The 14,167-nt window shown below is 44.9% G+C and overlaps 1 protein-coding gene across 4 annotated transcripts in view; it reads right to left on the reverse strand.

Moving 5' to 3' along the window:
• Nucleotides 1-14,167, reverse strand: part of LOC137375790 (regulator of G-protein signaling 14-like) — a 125,805-nt gene that overhangs the window by 12,574 nt on the left and 99,064 nt on the right. For all 4 annotated transcript variants that reach the window (XM_068043246.1, XM_068043245.1, XM_068043247.1 and 1 more), the window contains 3 exons: nucleotides 10,763-10,839; nucleotides 6,257-6,383; nucleotides 2,932-3,025 (listed from right to left, as the gene is read on the reverse strand). In XM_068043246.1, the coding sequence (XP_067899347.1) occupies nucleotides 2,932-3,025; nucleotides 6,257-6,383; nucleotides 10,763-10,839 (298 nt within the window). The remainder of the gene's footprint in view (nucleotides 1-2,931; nucleotides 3,026-6,256; nucleotides 6,384-10,762; nucleotides 10,840-14,167) is intronic.

Genomic DNA, 14,167 nt, shown 5'->3' on the forward strand with positions numbered 1-14,167 from the left:
CTTCCTTCATTGGTGCTAAGTGATGAGATGTTCCAGGCTGCGTCTTCCATGCATGTGTTAGCACAGGTATCTCAGACTCCCTTCCATGTTATGCCCCTCCACCTGGGTTAGAGGGGCTCAGTTGAAATGTTCATGAATCAGGAGATTCCTGAAATCAATGGCACCCTCACGAACCCTTCACAACCTGAGCCATGCCTGGCCACCTCGTGTACAGCAGGGGCATCTCTCTGTTCAGCGTCATCTCCCTCCACCTCCACTTCCTCCTCCTTTTTCACCTCCTGCTCCTCCTCTTCCCCATGATAAACCATCTCCTTCCAGGGCCTCACTGTCCTTAAGTCCACTCCTCTCTGGAGGGCCATGTTATGGAGAATGCAGCAGACCACCAAATAACTGAGACCCTTGCAGCAGGTTATTGGTGAGAACCACCAGATCGGTCAAGGCACCGGAACGGCATCCTCAGAAACCTGATGGCCTGCTCAGTGTTGGTCCTGGTGAGCAGGTGGCATTGGTTGTATCGCCTCTGTGCCTCTGTCTGGGGCTTCCGCATAGAGGTGAGTAGCCATGTCTTCAAGGGTTTTCCCTTGTCCCCGAGGATCCATCCACACATCTTGGGGGTTGGAGTGAAGATCTAAGGCAGCCTGGACAGCAGCCAGGAAAGCAAGCACACACCTGGCAGAAGCTCTTGTGGTCGCAGCTGAATATTAAGGGAGAGGAAGTCCTTCCTGTTGATGAATCTGAGTTGGGGAGGGGCTGGGTGTCATGATGCCCTGCACCTGGGGGAATCCAGCCATGGTGAGAAAAACCAATGCCCTCTGTCTTTGAGGCCATATCTGTCGGGAACTGAATGTACTGTCCAGCTCTGGCAAAGAGGGGATCAGTGACCAGCGAGATGCAGTGCTGTGCAGCTGTTTGTGAGATGCCACTAAGTTCTGCAGCTGATCCTTGAAAGGAGCCAGAAGCGAAGACATTCACGGCCACAGTGACTTTGACGGCTATTGGAAAGGCATAGCGATGCTGTGATGTGCAAGTGCTGTGATGTGCAAGGTCTTTGGCGATGAGGGCACAGATACCTGTGATGATTTGCCTGGAGAGTCGCAGTCTCCTGTGGCACTGGTTCTCAGCCATCTCCATGTAGCTGCATTTTTGGTGATCGATCTTGTCTTCCAGTCCCTCTTTCCTCTCCCATGCCCTCCGTGTGCTTGAGGCTCCGCCCCATCGCCAGAGGGTTCAAAATCTGACAGTCGTGGCTCTATTGCCAGATGAAGCCTTCCTTTCGGACCCGGCGTCCACCCTATTGCGATTGCCCTTGTTCTTCGGCCCCCCACAACACCAGGGGGGTGATAGCCCTGTTCAATGCCAGAGTGCTCACTGCCTAATTTCACACCAAGGGCACCTCTTTTCTGCCCCTGCTGACCCTCAGAGCCAGGAAAATTCCCGGGGGTGGCCATGACTGGCTCCCCACTCTGTACCTGCCTCCATTCAGCTGATCAGAAATGGACAACGCGTGTAACCGATGCGCTCCAGTCAACATTTCTGCCTCTAAAAATGGTATTTTTTCTATTTTTATTTCTGCTGGATGTAAAGCAAGATAATACTCCAATAGGAGAACTGGCAGCTCAGCCATATTGGCAGCGCCACCAGGAGCGGTGGCCACTTCTAGTACTGCAGAGGCCTTGGACCCACACACAGTGCTGGCAACCCAGACCCGAAATAGGTGAAGGATGGGGGGGTGGGGGGGGGGGGGGTCGGTCACCAGGGCCAGTCCAGAAGGCCCCAGTTAGGGGTTGTGGGGGGGTGCTGGTCATGCAGTTCAGGGGGAGAGGAGTCCGGGGGTAAAGTTGTTGTCAGTGGGGTCCTCTGTGGGCCAGACATTGCCCACGAGGGAGAGACCTGCCCCCCGCAAGCCCGCAGGGAGGGCACCTCATGTTGCAAGTCGCCCACTCCGCCCGGCAGAAACATCCCCCCTGTGCAGGTGAGATCCCAGTGACAGCAGGAAGAGACCCTTAATTGGCCATTAATAGGCCACAAGGATCTCAATTGGCATCAGGGAAGGAAGTCCGTCTTCGGCTTATGCCCCCTCCCGGGAAGATCGCTTGGTGACAGGGAGGCTACGAGCCCTCCGCCCTACCATCCCCTCCCCCCCACCTCGCCACCCGTCGTGATACTTTATGCCCTCCCGCCTCCGATCCCACCTCGGTGGGGGTCACATAAAATCCAGCCCTACGTCCATAAACAAAGCTTGTCGATTACCAATGAAACAAATAGATAGGAGCAAGGATCCCAGAGCATTCGTAAAGCAACATTATAAGTGTCTTGGGTATTACAGTTTCCCAATCATATTGGCTATCTAGTCTCTCCTGCTTAAAGTTCCCAACCCTCCAGGATTTTCCTGGAGTCTCCAGCAATTAAAGACTATTCCCCAGGACATTGCTGCAAGCTATGAACAAAGTGTTTTAACTTTCTTTGAGCACTTTTGTTTACTAGTGAATAAAAATTGGACATGTGGAGAAAAGGCTGTTTGACTGACAGACATGAATCATTCAATTGGGTAATAAACAGTCTATTTGCTTTCCAATTGGTGTGGGAAAGTGGTGACCCCCCCCTCCTGAGTCTGGACATGTCAGCTGACCAATGGCGGAAGTGTGGGAGTGGGCTGGTTGGGAGGGGGATGACACCTCTAGGACTATCTCTGACCAGTGTTGGCAACCCTTACTGCCATTGGAAAGTCCGCATGCGCCAGCTATTTCGGGTGAAGAGTGAACAGGCTCCAGCTGTGTAGCCTTCCCTCCCACCCTCACGGTTGATGCTTAGATACAAAGGGAAAGGCACTGAAGAGGTCCCAGGGCCTGCAGAGCGCAAGGCAACAATTGGCACCTTCTGGAAGGGACAGGAGAAAACTGAACAAAAGAAAGATATCTGCAAAATACATACCCTGCTCAGGTTTTGTTTTCTTGTCCAGGATCACTCGCTGATTCTCCAGGCAGGAAACTGTGGCATCCAGTTTCAGAGGCTGGAAGCCTCCACTCTATTTAACATGGATTGAAAGAACCATAATTTACCAGACGCTTCTAATTGCTGCTGGTTAATGCTATTCCACCAGAGCCTGTGGCAACACCGCTTCACAACCAGCTTTCTTTAGGAGGTGCTGTAATAATATAGCAGTTCGGTTATGAAAATTTTGAGACTTTCATTTAATACCTCAAGCAAGAGCTGGACCTGCTTCTGGCTGGGTCAAGAATTACCTCATACAGAAGGTAAGGTCTGCTTAGAATTATCAGCACCAGGGTAATTTCCTGGGCTAGTTTTGATTGACTAGGTGGCGGGTTGGGGGTGGGGTTGTCAGAATGGAATTTCCCTTTTATTCCCAAACTTGCCTGTGTTTTTATCTGGATTTTTCCTCTCCCAGGAGATCACGATTGCAGGTGAGGTAGGGAACGTGCATATTGTGATGCACAAGCTATAACAATTGAGTGGCACAGGCTGGATGGACCAGACAGTCTTTTCCTGTCAATCATTGTCACATTCTCATACCAGTAAATATCTTGGTTTTCAAAGCAGCAACCAGTTAGATGCAGACTGGTGAAGTTCGTCTGCAAGGTGGAGTTTGCAAGCTAGCAGTGAACTGCTGTGTAGAAAGTTATCTCATATTTAGCTCTTTTTCATTCATCATTGTCAACAATATTTAAGAACATAAGAAGATAAGAAATAGGAGCAGGAGTAAGTCATTCAGTCCCTCAAGCCTGCCTTGCCGTTCAATAAGATCATGGCTGATCTGTCCCAGGCCTCAACTCCTCTTTCGGGCCTGCTCTGCCTAACCCTCAACTCTCTGAGATTTCAAAAATCTATCTACCGCCTCCTTAAATACATTTAGTGACCTAGCCTCCACAACTCTCTGAGGTAGAGAATTCCAGACATTCACCACCCTCTGAGAGAAGAAATTCCTTCGCATCTCAGTTTTAAATGTGTGCCCCCTTATTCTGTAATTATGTCCCCTAGTTCGAGATTCCCCCACTAGTGGAAACATATTCTCAACATCTACCCTGTCGAGCCTCCTCAGAATCTTATATGTTGCTATAAGATCACCTCTCATTCTTCTAAACTCCAGTGAATAAAGGCCTAACCTGTTTAGCCGTTCTTGATAAGACAGCCTGTTCATCCCAGGAATCAGCCTCGCAAATTTTTTCTGAACTGCCTCCAATGCTAGTATATCCTTCTTTAAATACAGGGACCAAAACTGTACGCAGTACTCCAGGTGTGGCCTCACCAACACCCTGTACAGTTGTAACAGGACTTCCCTATTTTTAAACTCTAACCCCTCACAATAAAGGCCAAAATTTCATTTGCCTTCCTAATTACTTGCTGCACCTGCATGCTAACTTTTTGTGTTTCATGCACAAGAACACTCAGATCCCTCTGTACTGCAGTATTTTGTAGTCTTTCTCCATCAAAATAATAATCTGCCTTAATAATCTGAACACCATCTGTCAAGTTTTTGCCCACTCACTTAACCTATCCATATCCCTTTTCAGATTCTTTGTGTCCTCATCACTACATGCCTTCCCACCTATTATTGTATCATCAGCAAATTTGGATACACTACACTCTGTCCCTTCCTCTAAGTCATTAATAAGATAGTAAATAGTTGAGGCCCTAGGACTGACCCTTGTGGCACCCCACTAGTTACGGCTTTCCAACCTGAAAAAGACCCATTGATCCCGACTCTCTGCCTTCTGTGTGTTAGCCAATCCTCAATCCATGCCAACACATTACCCCCAATACCCTGAGCTCCTATTTTGTGCAAAAACCTTTTATGTGGCACCTTATCAAACGCCTTCTGAAAATCCAAACACATATCTACTGGTTCATCTTTATCCACTCTGCTTGTTATATCCTCAAAGAACTCTAACAAATTTGTCAAACATGATTTCCCTTTCGTAAAACCATGTTGATTCTGTTTGATTGCATTATGTTTTTCTAAATATCCTGCTATTTCTTTCTTAATAATCGAGTCAAGCATTTTCTCAATAACTGATGTTAAGCTAATTGGTCTATAGTTTCCTGCTTTCTGCTTCCTTCCTTTCTTGAATAGGGGTGTCACATTAGCGGTTTTCCAATCCGCTGGTACCCTACAGGAATCCAGTGAGTTATGGTATATTATGACCAATGCCTCCACTATCTCCGCAGCCACTTCTTTTAAAACCCTTGGGTGCAGGCCATCAGGTTCTGGCGACTTGTCTGCCTTTAGTCCCATCAGTTTGTCTAGCACCTTTTCCCTCGTGATAGTGATTGTTATAAGTTCCTCCCTCCCATTAACACCTTGCTCATCTATTATTGTTGGGATGTTTATAGTGTCCTCTGCTGCAAAGACTGATGCAAAATATTGGTTTCAATTATCTGCCATTTCCCTGTTCCCTGTTACTTGGTGCAAACAGAACAGTGTTCAGCTCCTGCACGGACTGATTATTTCCACATCCTAGTGGCACAGTAGGATGGCCCTCTTCAATGTACTTGAGCAGGAATGTTTGCCAAGAGGATAGATTCAGCCAGAGGCTGCTGAGACAAAAGTTTTCACCTTCAAAAAATGCCAGTGGTTCAATGTCAGCTGTTGGTCTTGGTTCAGTGGTTGCATTCTCACCTCTGAATCAGAAAGTCATGAGTATGAACCCGCTCCTGCAACTTGAGCTTGTAATCTAGGTGAATGCTCCAACGCAGTAATGAGGGAGTGCTGCACAGTCAGTTGTGCCTTCGTTCAGTTAGGATGTTAAACTCGAGGCTGTCTGCCCGCTCAATTGGAAGTAACAGATCCCATAACATCATTTGAAGAAGTAAATTTCCCCCAATGTCTTAACCAATATTTATCTCTCAACCAACATCTAAAACAGACTATCTGCCCTTTTTGGTCATTGAGTATATTCAAGACAGAGATCAGTAGATTTCTAAATTTAAAGATATTAAGGGTTATGGGAATAGTGGGGGAAAATGGCATTGAGGTAGAAGATCAGCCATGATCTAGATGAATGGTGAAGCTGACTCGAGGGGCTGAATGGCCTATTCCTGCTCCTCTTTCCTATGTTCCTATCCCATTGCTGTTTGTGGAACCTTGCTGCTTTCAAATTGGCTGCCACGTTTCCTACGTTACAACAGTGACTACATTTCAAAAATAATGAATTAGTTGTGAAGTGCCTATGGATATCCCAAGGATGTGAAAGGCACAATAGAAAAGCAAGTTCTTTCTTTTTACTGTGTTAATACGTACAATTTTAGCCTCCACCTCCTTGGCATTTAAGTTATATTTGATCAGAAATGGCTGTAAAGCCTCGGACACAGTTTTGGTAGGTTTCGCCATCACCCAAAGTTTTTGATTTACTGGAATGAGTTCCAACCTGAAAGGGAATCAGAATGAAAGATGATGAATGAGTGAAAGTCAACAACCAGGAAATTCCCCCTGAGCTCACGGTTTAAAGCAATTTCACTTTCACCACAGCTTAGAAAACAAACTGGAGAGCAAATTCGCCAATTCCCAACCTCTCTACCTCTACCTGTGGGCCTCGATGGGATCACAGGCCAGAGAAGAGGCATTACAGTCTCATCTCAAGCCGACATTTGCATCAGGTGTGGCTCAGTTGATAAAACTCTTGCTGCTGAGTTAGCAGGTTATAGGTTCAATTCCTGTTGCAGAGAATTGAGCACATCAATCTTGCTTGAAACTCCAGTGCAGTATTGAGGGAGTGCTGCACTTTCAGAGATATTGCTTTCCTTTCAGGTGAGTGGTTGAATCAGATAGATATAAACAATCTCATTGCATTATTTCAAAGAAGAGTAAAGGAGTTATCCCTGATGTCTTGACCAATATTCATCTCTCAAGCAACATCACAAAAAGAAAGTATCTGATTATTGCTATTTGTGGGCACTTGCTGTGTGTAAATTGGCAGCTACATTTCCTATATTACAACAGTGACTACAGTTCAAAAAGTACTTAATTGGCTGTAACGCACATTGAGTTATCCAGTGGTTGTGAAAGATGCTGTATAAATAAAAGCTTTTCATTATTTTCTTCATGTCTTGCAAATGTGGTTTGGTGGAACTACCAGTAACACGGCAGGTGTGGCTAACTCAGTCACTTCACAGCTTCACAAGATCACAAGTGAATTACAGATGAAGAAGGTTGTTTGGCCCAAGGGTAAGTGAAACAGATTCAATATTAACTGTCAAAGGGAACTGGATAAAAAATTTGGGAGAAAACTACAGCACCAAGGGCTGGGGAATGAGACTAATTGGATAGCTCTTTCAAAGACACAGCATGGCATGATGGGCCAAATGGCCTTCATCTGTGCTTTAAGAGTCTGATCTTTGGTCATTAATCCAGAAAGAACCTAAAGTTCCTGCATTCAGTTGGTTCTTAAGTAATTCCAGTATTTTCAAGTCCATTTTTGGTGAGTAAATGTCATGTGTTGACAACTCTTCACATGATGTCAGACTGAAATTTGCCTTTTATTAATTTGAACCTGTGCCCATTTGTCCCACTTACGCTGTGGAGTTTGAAGTATTTTTTCCAGATTTTCCTTTTCCACACAGTTAGCTATCTTATACACAGCTGGAATATCACATTCCAGTAGCCTCCCTTCAAGTCGAGAAGTCTGACCTTTTTCAATCTTTTGTTCAATTTTCACTGTTGATATTGGTAAAGGTTTTGAGTTATGAGAAAAGTTTAATTTTAGTCATTCCATTACTTACAGTTACAGAGATACAGCACTGAAACAGGCCCTTCGGCCCACCGAGTCTGTGCCGACCATCAACCACCCATTTATACTAATCCTACACTAATTCCATATTCCTACCACATCCCCACCTGTCCCTATATTTTCCCTACCACCTACCTATACTAGGAGCAATTTATAATGGCCAATTAACCTATCAACCAGCAAGGCTTTGGCTTGTGGGAGGAAACCGGAGCACCCGGAGGAAACCCACGCCGACACAGGGAGAACTTGCAAACTCCACACAGGCAGTACCCAGAATTGAACCCGGGTCACTGGAGCTGTGAGCATGCGGTGCTAACCACTGCACCACTGTGCCGCCCCTATTATTTTCTGTATCTGTTTATGACATTTTAATGATCTGTGCACCTGGACCCCCAGGTTTCCTTGGATCTGCACTGTTTCTAACTTTTCACCATTTATAAAGTACTTTGTTCCATTCTTTTTAGATCCAAAGTAGATGACCTCACATTTGCTTACACTGAAATCCATTTACCTTAGTTTCGCCCATTCACAATCTATCAATACCTGTTTTAATTTTATGCTTCCATCTCCAACACTTACAATGCCGCATATCTTTGTGTCATCAGCAAACTTGGATGTGTGGCTTTCTATCCCATTATTAATGATTACGGTGAATAGTTAAAGCCCCAATACATTTTCTTGCGTGACCTCACTCGTCACATGCTGTCAATTAGAGTACCTGCCCATTATCCCTACTGTCTGAGTCTTGCCGCTTAGTTAATTTCCTAGGTAGGTCAATAATTTGCCTTCAACTCCATGAGCTCCAACTTTAGCTAACAGCCTCCTATGAGGGACGTTATTGAATACCTTCTGGAAGTCCATATAAATAACATCCAGAGACATTTCCCCATTCACTACTTTAATCAGCTCTTTGAAAAATTCAATCAGGTTCATCAAGCATGACCTACCCATTACAAATCCATGCTGGCTCTGTCTAATCAGCTGAAAATTTTCAAGATGTTCCATCACCCTATCTTTAATTATAGACTCTAATTATTTCCCAACAGATTTTAGGCTAACTGGTCTATAATTCCTTGGTTTCCCTCTTTCACCTTTCTTAAACAGTGGAGTTGACACGCCCAATTTTCCAATCTAAAGGAATTTTTCCTGAATCAAGAGAATCTTGGAAGGGGCAAGGATAAGACAGATGCCAGCTCGCAGGAGGGTGAGGTTTCACACAAGTTCCATTGCAGAGGACTCAGATGAGGACTGTGATGGGCCAGGCTACAGAAAAAGGCTGATGAGTGTACACACTGAAACTGCATTGTGAAAGTTGCCAGAAAGCTTATGTTCAATGTCTAACATTGGAGCACGGAGGAGTCGATGACACCAATTTGGCAAAGAGCTTTGTGCAGACCTTGGAGTCCATTCTTTCTGACATCGCACTGGTAGCTATCTCCAACAGGCTTGTGGACCCAACAATGGTGTAGTATCTGATGGCTGATGTTGCAGCGCAAACAGCTTCCACCAAAGTCTGAGTACTACAGTGGAAACTCAAACTGCTGTCATGCAAGCTCAGCTTTCTGCCTTGCAAACTCAGATTTCTGCCAACATGTCAGATTATAGTGTGTTAAGGGGCTTTGTAGGCCATCACAGTAGTCCTACAATCTGACATCCCGCAAATTACTAGGATTGCTGAAACGCTGCCCCAAGGGAGTGTCATTGGCTCCATAAAGCACAAACCTGCTGTCCCCTCTCAGGATGACAGCATTCATGATCCCACCTCTGCCCCTCAGCCAGTTTTCTTGCTTTTGCCTGTCAGCCAGCCCAGACTACTGCCGCTCATTCTGAGAAGGTGCAGTCTGAAGCTGGGGCTTTTTAGTCCAGAGCTGTTCGTGGTTGTCCTACAAGGCCATCTGTAATCTCCACTGAAAGTCAGCAGCTTTCCACTAACCATGCTGCAACCACTAAGGTAGCGCCTCATTGAAGCACTAGGACAGGCAAAGGTACATGGAAGACAAGCACGAAGGGAATACGCAAGGGTGATTAACTATATTTTGTATGCAATATGGCATTTCATTTATAAATTTGGTTTGGACTACGTATTTTGTGTTGGGTTTTAGTTTTGCATTGGGGCCAATAGAACAGTATGATGGTCAGTGACAAAGGGAAGCTCAGGCAGTGGGACTCTTGGTGAATGGAGAATTGGGGTTGATGGTACTGGTATTGCATTTGAATTATTTCTTCACATACAGCCCAGGCAAAAAGGAACTGTATAGGTCGCAGCCTCCTTTCCCCTTCCACAATATCCTCTTCCTCATTTTCATTCTCCTCTTCCTTCTTCTTCAAGCAGCTTGTCCTGCTTTGCATGCTGCTGATTATTCTCCCAGTCATGCCCCATGCGAAGAGGAAAGTCTACTAGCGTATCCATGCCTGGGAGCAACTGGCTTATGCAGAGGCCTTGAAATCAGCAAAAAGCCCCTCAGCAAGTACCACATCACTCCCTGTAGACCTTTGAAACTTAAAACAACTATGGAAAGCACCAAACACATACTGAATCATAGCAATAGCCATAAGAAATCAATCAGCAACTATAGACTGTAAGTAGTTGATGATCCGTTTTAAATACCACTGGTGGGGGCTTCTTCCTGCTGTTTGACGCATTTTCAGCGGTACGAGGTTAAGAGAGGGCATTGGCTGGAGCGTGGGCTCCAAGATGGCAGCGCTGGTATCAAACCAGCGTTGCATGCTGATTGATGTCACGACCTGCCTGCTCTGCATATTTCCGGCGGAGGTTAAATGCGCATTCACTAATACCCTCACTAATATGGTGTACGGTTTGACCTGCATCAGCGGTGTGAGTGCACACCCTGCAGACATCATTTTGGAATCCTATGGATATTTGTAGTGCCCAAAAAACAGGCGTTACCAAGCCTAATTTTGATGCCCAAATCTTTCCACTGACCAGATCACTGGACAGTTTGATTATTAGAATTCTCTGATACTTTTCTATTAATCTTATTCTAAAATGTACCACTTACTCAAAGAGTATTTTCTTCTCCACGCGAAGCTCCTGGTCACACAAGATCATACTATCCTGATCCAGCACGAGAGGCTTCTGAAATTTAAAGTAAAGTTAAGCCATAAACAATATGTTTCATAAGTCGGAAATGCTTATGTTTGGGCCTCCCCCAAATAAGTGAGGCATACTGACCAGGAAGGCTCTTGGATCAAACCCTGCTGTGGGCTGAGTTGATTGGTCTCAGACAAAGTGGCAGTGAGTGGTGTAACAGTTGGGTCTGGTGCTCTGAGGCTAGGAAAGGTGGGGGAGGGGCAATTAGCTAGGATTTTCACTCCAGATTGCCATTCAGTGGCTGGACAGCACATATATGGACTTCCGGTGAGAATAGAAAACAGGTGGCAGGGTGCTGGGGGAGTGGGGCTGGTGCTAGCTGCAAATTGCCCCTGCTCTCCACATGGCTTGTCAACATTTATTGTTGAGCATACAAGGGACAAGCTGGAGAAAGACAAGTCCATCACAAAGACCAGAGGTTCAATGGCAAACCTCTGAATCCATAAACACAGGAATTTAAACATGAATTGATTTGCACATCCTCTCAGGCTCTCTGCAGCACCTTGTGCTGGAGGGCAGGGTGTTACCCAACCTGTGGCTCTCCCATCAAGCCCTTATAATCTGACTCACGAAGCCCCGGTAAAGCCTTCTTGCACTTATATTTCTCAATCGCTGTTTTGTCCTGTTTAAATTCCGTGGGGCCTCGAGAGTTCTTCATTAGATATTGATGGATACATCCTAAATCAAAACTCTGAGCCCTGTTTGCATCGGCAACTGGAGATATCGGCAGATCAGCAACTTGGAATTAAACTTTTTAAATGGGCCCAAAATTTGGGAGGGACGATCTGACCAAAGTGTTTAATATGAGAAAGGATTCAATAGGGTGGAAACAGAGGCCTAGAAATTATGGAGGGTCCATTTTTGAGTGCTCCCCTTCCCCCAATCACTCAGCAGAGATCAAATAGTCTGCACTAAAATGGAGAGGTCCGAGGAGTCCTGGATCTCGGGCCTTGGACCTCATTATCACGAAGTTGGGGTGGCGGGAGGAGCCCTCGAAAGAAGGAATGAAGATCGGGTCATTTCTTGCGCTTCTGTAGCCTTTGGGTAAATGATGGCTTTGGGTGGGGTGGAAAGGAGGCAGAGGAAGGAGTGTTAGCATCGGGGGATCGTAGGCGCAAGTATGGGGATTGGAAATCAGGGGTGTCGGGGGGATATCAGGGGCCCTGGGAGATCGGGAGAAGGGGGAATGGAAGTGATGACGATTGAGAAAGTCCTTTAACATGGAGCCAGGAGGGTAACACTTTGTTTCTCCTTAACCACTATGGCAGGCAGGTTATCTCTGGTTGGAAGTGTGTCCACTTCTTACCCATCATTGTGAGGGCTTAGGTGTCCACAAAGCACCAATTTTTCAATTCCCAATTCCTAGGCCAGTAAATCTACTTCCTCTGGTGAGGGAATCATCAACTAAGAGACATAATCCTAAAATTCCAGTTTGGCCATTCAAGCATGGAATCAGTGAACATTTTTTCATCCAAAGGATAGCAGAATTCTGGAGTTCTCTCTCCCTCAAGGCTGTGGATACAGGGTCAATTGAAACGTTCAAAACTGAGATGGCCAGATTTTTATCTGGAGTTCAGGATCATGCTGGAATAGCCTTGAAACACTGAATGACCTCCTGTTGCTCCTATTGCTATACTTCTCTGTAGAACACACATTATGTGACGTATGAAACCCTTGTGATAGACCTGCCTGAGAACAAGCATCGATGTATTAAAGTCATGTGAAACTTGGTTTAACAAAAAAATGCCATGTGGTGTTAAAAACGCTCTTGACTTCACTAAATCACTCTTTTAATTACAAAACTGCTTTTACTTCCTATAGTAGTGCAAACTAAGATTGCAACTTTCTCCTTCCCTAGTGGCGAGCATTCACTTCACTATGAAGTGAAAGCATTGTGTTAAAACCAAGACCAAGCACAGAGCCTGACCAAACAGGGTAAATCCTGAAATTACATAGCATTTACAGCACAGAAACAGGTCATTCAACCCAACTGCTCTATGCTGGTATTTATGCTCCACACAAGCCTCAACCCACCTTAACCCATTTAACCCTATCAGCATAATCTTCATTTCCTTTCTCCCTCATGTACTGCCCTAACTTCCCCTTAAATGTATCTTTGCTATTCACCTCAACTACTCCATGGAGTAGTTGTTCCACATTTAACCACACTCTGGGTAAACTGACTTATGTTATAATTTCCAAACTTATCTATATATGCTAGAAAAGTTATTGATTAAATGTAAAATATGTACCATCAGGAGTAGACCGGAATAATTCAGGCCCTATTGTAACCAGTGCTGTTTGTATCATTACTGTATGAATATAGATATGTTTATACATTATTTTAATAGGGAATAAACAGTGAGTGTAACAATTATGATTTAACCACAGATAAATCACTCTGTTGGATGATCTTATCTTCCTAATCCCAGTGACAGCCCAGGACAAAAGTCATAGTTCAGGAGGAGCAATAATAGGAAACACACGTTACTGTGATAACATTGGGACAGGATATTGACCAGGATAAGGCCCTATAACTGTTTGTGTCCAACAAACCGTTCAATGGCCTAATGGTCATAAGACACTTGACCAATTCAAACTCAACAAGAATTAGCCAATGAATGCTTCATTTTTAACATAATGTAAAAACTGATACAAACTTCACTCAGGGAGGAACTTTGGCTACTTTCAAGGAGAACTACTGTGAATGGCCTGAACAAGCAATCACTCATCATTCCTGAGGAAGTCTCTACAACATGGTATTCTTGATGAAGGACAAGAATAACAACAACTTTCATTTATATAGCAGCTTTAATGTAGTAAAATATCCAAGACATTTCACAGGAGCAACAAATTTGACACCAAGCCACTTGAGGAGATATTAGGCAGATGACTAAAAGCTTGGATCAAAGAAATGGGTTTTAGGGAGTGTCTTAAACATGGAGAGAGATGGAGGGGTGGAGAGGTTTAGGAAGGGAAGTTCAGAGCTTAGGGCCTAGACAGCCAAAAGCAAGGCCGCCAATGGTGGAGTGATTAAAATCAGGATTGCTCAAGAGGTAAGAATTGGAGAAGTGCCAAAATCTCGGAGGGATGTAGGCTGGAGGAGGTTACAGAGATAGGGAGGTGCAAGACCATGGAGGGATTTGTAAACAATGATGAGAATTTTAACTCGAAGGTGTTGGTGGTTCAGGAGCCAATAAGTCAGTGAACACAGAGTTGATTGGTGAACAGGATTTGGTGCAAGATAGGATACAGGCAGTAGAGTTTTAGATGAGGTCAAATTTATGAAGGGTGAAAGTTGGCAGGCCAGCCA

Source organism: Heterodontus francisci, chromosome 12 (assembly GCF_036365525.1).
Source record: "Heterodontus francisci isolate sHetFra1 chromosome 12, sHetFra1.hap1, whole genome shotgun sequence".
NCBI lineage: Eukaryota > Metazoa > Chordata > Chondrichthyes > Heterodontiformes > Heterodontidae > Heterodontus > Heterodontus francisci.